We start from the raw sequence: 11,459 nt of genomic DNA, 5'->3' as shown, positions 1-11,459 counted from the left end.
TATATATGTGGGGGGGGGAAGGGGTTGAATGTACATACTGCAACAAACCCACCAAATTCTGCATGTAACTAAGGGGGTATATATATATATAATTATTCATACAGGGGGAATAGAAGAGAAACACTGGGGATTAAATTCAGAGCCTCTCACAGGTTAGTCAAACATTCTATCACCATATTCCCTAAACCCCTTTTCTGGAGAACTCAGGTTTAAATTCAGTGCCTTGAGTATGGATACTATACAAGTACTTTACCACATTTCTCAAGGCCATCTTTTTTTTTTCTGCTTTTATTTTGAGGAAGGGTCTAAGTTACCTCGACTAGACTTGAACTTACTCTGTTTTACCAAACCTTGAGCTTTTCAATACTCCTGCCTCAGCAGCTCAAATGGCTTGTATTACAAACCTGCACAATCATACCAAATTCTAATGATGTTGCCAGAAAATGCTAATGCCAAATGCTTAGAAGATGAAAAAAATTTTAGTGAGCTAACTCAAAGTTTTATAAAGTATAATAACTTACCGGGGCTGACAACGTTCACATAGGTATGTATCAGGAATATGCTGCCTGTCAATCCCCATGCAGTCAATATGTTGCCAAACACTTAAAAAGAAAAAACAAAATATAACAAAAAGAGCAGAAAGCACTGAAACCATTAACTATGACTTAATATTCTATTGAATTATCATTTAAGGAATTTAAGCTTAGCACACACTAGATGTGTCCTTAGGTAGAAAAATGTTGAGATGCAAAAATAGGGCAACTACAAAGTGCATAAACTAAATTCCTAAAGCAAATGCAATTTAATACACAAAAGGTAAGGGTTTAAAATATTATTAAAAACCTGAAGACATCCATACTAAAGGCCTTACATAATAATCAGCTTGACAACAATCTGGGAAAACAGGAAGAAAGTGTGCCCTTGAAACAACTGACCAATGATCAGCTAGGAGAAGACGAGCAAAGGGTGGTCAGTACACACAGAGAGAACTGTTCCTTCTGTGAAAGCAGGGAACAGGAGCAACGGTGAGTTATATCTTCTGTTAACATTTAAGAATTTTGGTGGCATACAGTGTTAAGAGAATGCTAAGGAAACAAAAAGAATAACAAAGAAAGACATTTCATATTTAAAAATAGAAGTATAGCAATTCCAATTCCAAATACATCAAAGAATCAAAAAAGGCATTCCATTGGGAAGGAATTAAATTTAACTACTCTGAATAAAATATATAGACAAGCCTGAGGTAAACTTCTTTGTATGATGTTACTGACAAAAGTTCAAGTGGCTGATACTGAATTTGAAAATTTTAACTTCAAAACTGAAATCTTGAAAAGATAAAGGAAGGCTGGAGAGATGGCTCAGCAGTTAAGAGCACTGACTACCCTTCCACAGGTCCTGAGTTCAATTTCCAGCAAGCACACAGTGGCTCATAACCATCTTTAATGGGATCTGATGCCCTCCTTTGGTGTGTCTGAAGACAGCAATAGTATGCTCACATACATGAAATAAATAAATCTTTAAAAAAAGAAAGAAAGGAAGAAAGGAAGAAAAGAAAAGGGAATAGTACTTCCGATTTCTTACACATAATCATCTACTTTTTAAAACATAATATTTGTGTATTAGGAGTGTCTGTGTATGCACATGCCAAGTGTGGAGGCCAGAGAACACTGTCTGAAGTTGGGTCTCTCTCCGTACATCCTAGAGAACAGACTCAGCTTGTCAGTCTGGGCAGCCACTGAGTCATCTCCCAGCTCCATATGTCACTTTTAATATAAATGTGCTAAACTGGGCTGGAGAGATGGCTCAGCAGTTAAGAGGTCCTGAGTTCAAGTCCCAGCAACACGTAGAGGTTCACAAGCATCTGTGATCCAATGCACAATTTACAAACAAAAAATTTACAGTTGGCTCTTAGTTGCAGCTTAACTCACTTTCAATTATGAATTTATAAAGCCATCAAATCAGATACTGAAGCTCTGCCCTAAGGAAGTCCTGGGAAGCTGTAAAGCTTCCTTGCCTTCTACAGTGTGCTCCCCGTCCTACGCAGGGAATGCACTTATTAACTATAAAGCTGCAATCCTATTGTTCCACCTGCATTCTCACAAAGTCTCTCCCACAAAGAGTGTGTGTGTGTGTGTGTGTGTGTGTGTGTGTGAAGGGGGAGGGGGGAGAAGGAAGCCAGAAGAGGATTACATCTAAAGATCTCCTGGAGCTGGAACTGTACATGGTTTTGAGCTGCCCCACGTGGGTGCTAGGAATTGAACTTGGGTCCTTTCCAAGATGAGTTTGTTACTGCAGAGACACCTTTCTAGCTCTCTAAAATAGCTTCTTTTAAATAAGGGATTTTTTTTCCTAAGAAAAATAAGTTGCATCTGATAGACATCCTACTTAAAAAAGGAATTAATTCCTTCAAAAGTGACCTTACTACCATTTCCAAATTAACAACCAAAGGTTAAAAGCATTTAAGAGCCGGGCGTGGTGGCGCACGCCTTTAATCCCAGCACTCGGGAGGCAATGGCAGGCGGGATTTCTGAGTTTGAGGCCAGCCTGGTCTACAAAGTGAGTTCCAGGACAGCCAGGGCTACACAGAGAAACCCCGCCTCCAAAAACAAACAAACAAACAAACAAACACAAAGCATTTAAGAAGTATGAACCATGAACTAATGGTGTGAAATATTTACCTGCATTTGTCACAACAGATCATGTATCCGTCATCATGTGTAAAACCACATATGCACCTGGTTACATCAGTACCGTAACTTCCATCTTCAGATGTGCTGATTGTAGTAGCACTGGAAGTTTCATCAAAATTAGGAGTGGTAAATATGCCTACTTCGTTTTTGCTAATGAGACCTGATGGAGGAGGGGATGCTGGAGGTGTTGGAGGAGGACGAGCACCATAATTATGGTCCTAAATAATATAACAAAAAACAGCACAAAATACACATTTCAATGACATAAACTAGGCAAGTTAAATAAAATTTGAATACTTAATAAAATAAAATCGGTCCATTTTTTTTCTTAATAGTGTTAAGAATAATGACATAACACTAATAATTAAATCACAGTGGTAATAAGTTAATGTCACTGTCTAGTAGATGAAAGTCACCTTCACATCACATGACCAACCCCCCCCCCCACACACACACACAGTGGAAACTACATTATCAGTGCTGTGTTCACAGTTTCACTTTCAAGAAGAGAGCAAGTCTATGTTGTGAGAATAAAGGGAAAAAAAAAAAAAAAACAAATTCCCCAGGAATAGAAAAGCTAAAGAATAGCAAACACTGGGCTAGAGATGGCTCAGCAGGCAAAGGTGTGTGCCACAGAGCCTACCTAGCAACCTGAGTTCAATACCTGCACTCCCGTGATGGAAGGAAAGAACCCATTTGACTTCTACACAGGAACCACAGTACATTCTCTATTCTCCCAGACAAATGTAGTTAAATAGCAAAAAATTACTACAAAATATATAATATAAAAATTACTGTAAAATAAAAATATATGGGATTTTATATTTCTGGTAATTTTTATTCTCATCTAAATAGTCTCTCATAACTGTACTTTCTTAGTAATCACAGACATATCCACCAGTTCCGTAACTCTTTGAATCAAAATATTAGAGAACCCTCAATTAGAAATAAACTAAGGGATTAAGTTTTTATACTCTCAGCTGTAAAACAGGGATGAAAAGTTCCTTACAAGAGTTTGTTTTAAGGATTAAATGAGCTACACACACACACACATATACCTATATATGTATATATATATGTGTATATATATATATATACACACACACACACACACACATCCATGTATATATCATACATATGTACATATGTTAAATGCATATATTCAACATAAAGAGTTATATAACAATAAGCGGGACCCAAAGAGACGTCTCAACAGTTAGGAAGGAGCACGTGCTGCTCTTCCAGAGGACTCAACGTATGCTCTTAGAATCACATAACCACTGGAACTCCAGCTACTAAGAACCCAATTGCCTTCCTTAAGCATTTATACTCTATATAACCACATGCAGACGCACACCATAATTAAAAATGATAAAAACAGCCAGGTGTGTGCCTCTCCCAGCACTGGGGAAGCAAAAGTAGACAGATCTCTTGGGTTTGAGGTTATCCTGGTCTACACAGCTAGTTCCAGGGCTATACAAAGACCTTATCTCAAAAAACAAAAACAAACAAATAAAAAGATAAAAATAAACCTTTAGAAAAAATAACTACATAATTTAGAATTAATAATAAATAATACAATGTAACCTTATCCAGTCTTTTCATTGAGGTTAAAAAATACCAACATAAATACAACAATTGCATTGTAATACAGCATTGTTAGGTTAAAGTATAAACTATATAGTTAATTACACAGAAAATAGAAACTAGCTATGATTTTTAAGTATTAAGCACAATACCACACACATCTCCTTTCAACTTGCAGCTTTCCAGAAGCCCGTGTGAGCAAACCTTTGACACTTACTTACCGCATAGGGCAGACCGATGTAGCTGTGTGAGTGGTGGGAGCTGCTGGTGTATAACTGGTGGGGAAAACTGTTGGATTTCTCAACTACCACAGGGCTAGCTTCTACGGATTCCGGTCTAGGGGAAAGAAGTTCCAGCAATTAGAATTCCATTCACTTTTCTGTTTTCATCTATTAAATTATTTATGTAATTACTTAATCTGTTAAAAATGATCAGGTGCTTATATTAAAATATTGTCAAAACAAATACAATGCCTATTTATAGTATGTGCACAGCTTGTGAGTCGATTCATCCTATGTAGACTGTATCTTAACCAAAGTTTTACTTAATAAGATAAATATCGTAATGCCAAGTTCAATTCCAGTTTCCTGTCGTTTAGAAAGTGCCCAGTGCTGAGAATGATGGTGCATATGCTGCAATCATAGCACTGTGGGAAGCTGAGGTAGGGGAATCAAGAGTTCAGTACCAGCATTGGCTACAAGTAAAATATGGCTAAAACAAAACAAAACAAAACAAAAACCCCCAAAACCCAAAACCTCAAAATTACTAGAGACCAAGCTTTATGTCATCTACCCAGTAAGAAACATGCAAAGGGGTGGTCAGAGTGACAGAATGGTTTTAAGTAAGACTAACTAAAGAGAGAGTCTATACAGACTCTGGCTTGAATGTTAAGTGTGCATTTCAGTGGTCAAAATAATATGTGTTGAATGTGCTGAAACAGAACAGACTCTGGGAAATGTCAGTAAGTTAAAGAAAAAGGGAACCTACATTGATCCAGATTTACACCTGAAAAATACAAGCAGCTGTGTGTAATGAGTAGCGTTTAGGTCTGGCCTACCACGAGTTAAGTGTAGGTAATGAACCAACTGCTAATAGTGCAGAGAGTAGCAAACCCCAAACTGTTGCAGCTTTGAAAGCTCCTTACCCTTGCATTTAACTATACCATTTTCCCAACTTCTTTATTCATACCGACACCCCCTCAACCCAGCCCAATTTTATCTAATGGCTACCGATCAGTGTAGTGGTAAATGAACAGCCAAGGTCAATTCTCTCCTTTTCAAATCCAGAAGACAGTCTGTTTCTGTGCCTTTATTTCAATCTTTCTCCTACTTCCTAATTCCCCAACTTGGTCCTGAGACCAGCAGGATAAAAACAACTTTCACAGTTACTACTTTCTTAGTCGACCTTCACATAAGCTCAAGTTAGTGCCAAATGGATGATGTCCTAAGACCCAGTGTGCCACAATGAGTAGAAAGAAGCACAAAATGAGATTGCTGAGTCATCCTGCAAATTACAATCTCCAATAGGTTCAGGGTAGTCACTTGAAAACTAGTATCTGTTAAATTTGTTTCATAGTTTCAAAATTAGAATATGTTCATGTATGAAATTTAAATACGAAAAGTACTTATAAATGCAAAACATTAAATCTTCCTCCATTACCATGTCAACATTTACTCCACGTATCCCTTTCTAATTTTATGTTATAAATACATCTATACATTTTAAAAACTAAGAATATATGATATTTGCTGACATCCATACCGTACTCTTGCAATGCTTACTTACTTGCCTCCAGTTTCTTTCAGTGATTTCTTTGTATTTTATGTGTGTCGGAGTTAGGGGTTGGGCAGATGGCCTGGGACTGGAGTTACTGAGAGTTGTGAGCTACCATGTGGATATTGGGACTTGAACCCAGGTCCTCTGGAAGAACCCAGTGCTCTTAACCACTGAGCCTCTTGCCTCAGGTTTCTGACTGTTAAGATGACATGAATGGCCGGGTGTGGTGGCGCACGCCTTTAATCCCAGCACTCGGGAGGCAGAGGCAGGCGGATGTTTTGAGTTCGAGGCCAGCCTGGTCTACAAAGTGAGTTCCAGGACAGCCAGGGCTATATAGAGAAACCCTGTCTCAAAAAACCAGGAAAAAAAAAAAAAAAGATGACAGGGTGACCTACCATGCTGGCCTCCTTTTGTGGGGATGGGTAATAATCCCATGTAGTGCAAGCTAGAAATCACTATGCAGCTAAGCCTAGCCTTGAACTCCTAGACCTCCTGCCTCCACTTCCTAAATACTGAGATTACAGGCATACACCACCATGCCTGCCTAACTTGGAAAAAAAAGTTGGATTACAGCAATGATCTATAATACCATCATTAAAGCTATGCGAAGGAAGTGTGGCAAAAGTAGAAGACTCACTCTTAGGTGTGTAATCAAATTACACTGTTCCTGAAGAATGTGGGCAAAACTGGTAATGTGGAGTAGCTAATGAAATAAAATCAAGTTTTCAGGTAAATGTAGATGAGTTCAAGATGAGTTCTTCTTTCACAAGAGCAAAATACTTCTCAGAATAATATCATGATTCAAATATGACCGCAATAGTGACAAGAAAGAAAGGCCATGTAAGAAAGCAGGTTTTAAGAAGATCTCTGTGTTGAATATTTGTACTTCAAGTAGTTTTTAAAATAACTTTAAATGTGTTTATTTACTGTGTCTATGTGTGTACATTTGGTAACATGGTGCCCACACGGAAATCAGAGTCAGCTCTCTCCTTCCATCATGTGGATTCTAAGAATCCAACTAAGGCCATCATGCTTGGTGTGAGCACTGTTACATACATCTTGATGGTTAAATACATGTTACATACATGTCATCTTGATGGTGCACTGAAAGCAATTTGTAAAACAAGGAAACATGTTATAAAAATACTGAATGACATTTATTACTTTAAAATGTTTATTTCTGTTGCGTGTGTACTATGTATGTGTGCTATACAGGTTGTACAAGTGTCACCTCACATATGGAGATCAGACTTTTATTCTCTTCTTCCTCCGTGGGGATCAGAGGATAGAACTCAGGCCATTGGGCTTAAACAGAAAGTGCTTTTTTTACTCCTGGTTGACATTTTTAATGATTGTCCTTAACTATAATACAGCATTTAATTAAAATAAAGAGATCAGTACTCATGAGGCTAAGGCAAGAGGATTTCCAAGTTTAACAAACATCATTCGTCTCAGAGAGCACCAGTTTGAGGGAGGAAGCAACTGCCTTAGGATAGAACACTTCCTTACATAGACCACTGATTTAACATGTCTGTTATATCAATATTCATTCATGAAACTAGAAATCTTTTCAATGTTCAATCGGAAAATTATTAAATCCAAGAAGGCTTACTAAACCTGCATATGAATAATAGTTGAGTAAAAACTAATAGTAACAAACTGCTATAATCATTTCCTTCTAAAATCTCTTCAAACATTACAAAGCTTTCGTAACAGCAGGGCTCAGAAAATAACAAAAAAACTATTTTGTGTCTATAGTAGCTACTGTTTTATACAGCTAATTTACATGCCTACATAAATGCCTAGATAATACATAGGCATAATGTGTCATCAATAAATTGCATTAGGATTAGTGAGATGGCTCCGTGAACAGAAACTTGTCACAATTCACAACATGAGTACAATTCCACAAGTAGAGTAAGGAACAGATTCCTGAGAGCTGTCCTTTGACCTCTACAGATGCATGACAACAAATAAGTAAATGTACCAAAAAAAAAAAAAAATATTGAAACAAACAGGGCTAGTGAAGTCATAGATCTTGGAGAGGAACGTAGAACCACCCCTTTACTAACCCAGCATAACCCCTAACTACATTCTAACTATTTGTCCTCATACCACCCTTCACCCCCATCAAAGAAACTTCTCAGAAACAGAGATCATTACAGAAAAACACAAGCAATCACACACACAGCTGTGAAGCCCAGTTGCAATGGACACATCTACAAAACCTCCCCCAGGTAAGGCTGGGGGACACCAAGAGAGAGAGTACAAGGAAAGACTGTAAGAGCCAGAGGGTCACAGTTTGCTAAGACAGCATTTCCAAGTAATTATCAGAACCTACACCCATGAAGTCTCACCAAGATTAATACTTAAACATGAGCTGAATGAGACAACAACATGCCAAAGCTGATAGAGGAAAGACCAAAGGGCTTCAACCCCACACAAACAACTACAGGCAACTAAGGAATGCTGAGAGCAGCTGAAATAGTCTTCCCTAAGGAAGAGCACATCAATTGGTTATTCAATACCAAAAGATCAGCCTTGAAAATATATATACAAGTACCATTATATACACTGAGTAAGTTCTATTTCTATACCTAACACACACACAAAGAACTATTAACAAAAAGAGGCCATAAATTCAAGCAAGCAAGAGATAGGGGTGTGTGGGAGGGCATAGAGAGAGGAAATGGAAAGGGCAAATGATTTATTTTATAATCTCAAAAAATTAAAAAGAATTTTTTTAAACTATTCAATTTGGAAAGGGGCGGGTGGGGGGGGGGGAAGAGNGTGTACTTCCAGGAGAATAGAGTTTGGTTCCCAACACCCACATCAGTTGGCTTAAAAGCACCAGTAACTCTGGTTCAAGAGGGACCTGATGCCCTCCTCTGTCTTCTGCAGGGTAGCTGCACTCCTGAGTACATAACCGTGCACACATGGTTTTTAAAATTCACATTAGTAAAATAAGCCAGGCACAAAACTATAAACATTTTACGATTCTGCATATAAGAGGGACTTAGAATAGGCAGAGACAGAAACCAAATACAATGTGCAAGGTGCTAGGAATAAATTATTATTTAATGAAGTTTTTGTTTAGAGTGAGGAAAACATTTAGAAATTGGTGACAGCTCCTTGATAGCCTGTATGCACTTAATGACACTTGAAACTGTACACCTAAAGGCAGATTTTAAAAAATACACTTATTTTTATGATAATAGAAAATAAAGACAAAGGTAGAGAATTCTGCCACATGACCAAGCCATATAGGGCTGGGGTTGATAATCAGTGACAAATGACATGCTTCGCATAAGTGAGGCCTTAGAGTCAACCCACAGCATTCCCTACCCTCCTGCCCTGACATGAGAAGTCTAGGCAGTAGATTTAATGCAACAGTGGCATTGTTAAAAGAAAAAGCCCAGTTGGATGTGTCAAGAAAGCGAATACAAAGGAAAGTATGCAAGGTTCCAAGAATCTTGTATAGACCTACATTTGCAGAAGAGACCAAGGAACTGTAGAAATGAGAGATAAATAAAGTGCCATGAAGTCAAGGGTTAACACAGTTGAGCCTGCAGGTTTACCTCTGACTGGGGATTAGGGCCTGTGGAAGATGCACTACAAGAGTCTAACAGTGTGTGGGAAGGCCAGTTTGCACTTGGCCCTGCAGGAGTTTCAGGGTGCAGCTCCCTTTCTCTTAGATGACTTGGAGACTGAAAGTAGCATTACTGTCTTGGTCTAGAACTGGTGGCAATGGACCCCTGATAGAATGCTATCACAAGGCTACCATGAAGATCAGGTACTGAGTCCTGGTGGTATGGAGTGAGTATAGTGAGACAAGACCAGCCAGGAAAACAGTCTCTTTGTTCTTAAGTGTTGTTCAGTTGTTACCTAGGTGATATTTAAAGACCAAAGTCCCATCTCAGGTCTTTATTAATCTGTTCTAAGTGTTACAAACTCTCAAGTTCTAACCCTTCTACTACAGGCACTAGGTATCATACTACATAACAACTCTGGGTCTCGATTTTCACATGTGTAAAATGATGTCCTACAAACATGGAAGGTTTTGTTGTTGTTTTAAATGTGTATGGATACTTTAATTCCATGTATGTCTGTGCACCATGAGCATGCCTGGCACCTGAAGCCAGAAGAGATCCCCTGGAACTAGAGTTATTTATAGTTGTGAGACGAGAAATTGGTGAAGGTACTCAAGGTTTGGTATACTCTGAAAGAACAGCCAGTGCTCTTAATTACTAAGCTATCTTCCAGCTCCAACATGATATTTAATAACGAAAAATACAAAAGCTTAGATGTCTTAAACTAGTCTAGAATTCTTCCCATTAATCTACACTGTTCCCACCATTCCTATAGAATTTACTAGCATGTTAACTATAGCTAGTGATATAGTGACTTAGGTAGAATTAGTAGTTTCAGTTAAGTACTCTTTAGTTATTAATAGTAAAAGGCTTATCAGCATTTTTAAGCCAACTGATGTGGGTGCTGGGACCCACTCCTGACCCTCCAGAAGATCAGCAAGCCCTTTTCCCACCCCCTGCATTCAAGTTGGCTAACAGAAGAGAACCAGTTCCTGTACGTTATTCTTGGACCTCTATACAAATGCCATGGCATGTGTGCATCCACACACCTGCACACCCAAAGTAAATGAAAATGTAAGAAAAAAATTTAAAGAATCAGAAAACACTTAAGTACTGATGGAAAGTGGATAAAATATACTGTAAACATTTCATTGTAGACAAATCATTTTAGCATCTTAAATTATACATATTCCAACTCAGAATATCCAGGCACCAACAAATTAATGAATTCTGTCAACAGGTGGCTCTAGTGACACTAGAATGTCACATACTACAGTAAAGCAAAGCAAGCAAGCAAACAAACAAAGCAAAAAACAAAAAACAAAGCAAAACGAAAACAAAGAAATTTGAGTCTCAAAATTGGAAAAAGTTTTGTTTACCAAGACTTCAAACTTCTTTTTTTGCAAATGAGGAAAACAACTTATAAAGTAATTCTTGGGGCTGGAGAGATGGCTCAGGGGTTAAGAACATTGACTGCTCTTCCAGAGGTCCTGAGTTCAATTCCCAACAACCACATGGTGGCTCACAGCCATCTGTAATTGGATCCAATGCCCTCTTCACATAAAATAAATAAATAAATAAATCTTAAAAAAAAAAAAAGTAATTCTTGGCTATAAGAGCTTCCAGCTGTATATTAGTGACAGAAAAAGGTAGAAAGAACTTCTTTAGCTTAGTTTAGTGTTCTTAGTCACATTATTCAGTTTTGACAGAATTACTGAACACAGAATGAGGAGTCCTCCTCCAGAGTAATTTTCTTTTTAAATACAATTGATTTTTATTATTTTTATTTATGTATGTATGTGTCTGTGAGCAGCTG

At 37.9% G+C, this 11,459-nt stretch overlaps 1 protein-coding gene across 4 annotated transcripts in view; it reads right to left on the bottom strand.

The window, feature by feature from the left end:
- The window catches only part of Kmt2e (lysine methyltransferase 2E), a 68,173-nt gene that overhangs the window by 35,739 nt on the left and 20,975 nt on the right, over positions 1-11,459 (bottom strand). For all 4 annotated transcript variants that reach the window (XM_029477081.1, XM_021161961.2, XM_029477082.1 and 1 more), the window contains 3 exons: positions 4,499-4,613; positions 2,679-2,908; positions 522-602 (listed from right to left, as the gene is read on the bottom strand). In XM_029477081.1, the coding sequence (XP_029332941.1) occupies positions 522-602; positions 2,679-2,908; positions 4,499-4,613 (426 nt within the window). The remainder of the gene's footprint in view (positions 1-521; positions 603-2,678; positions 2,909-4,498; positions 4,614-11,459) is intronic.

This window comes from Mus caroli, chromosome 5 (assembly GCF_900094665.2).
Source record: "Mus caroli chromosome 5, CAROLI_EIJ_v1.1, whole genome shotgun sequence".
Taxonomy (NCBI): Eukaryota; Metazoa; Chordata; class Mammalia; order Rodentia; family Muridae; genus Mus; species Mus caroli.
This window is presented reverse-complemented; position numbering and strand designations above follow the sequence as displayed.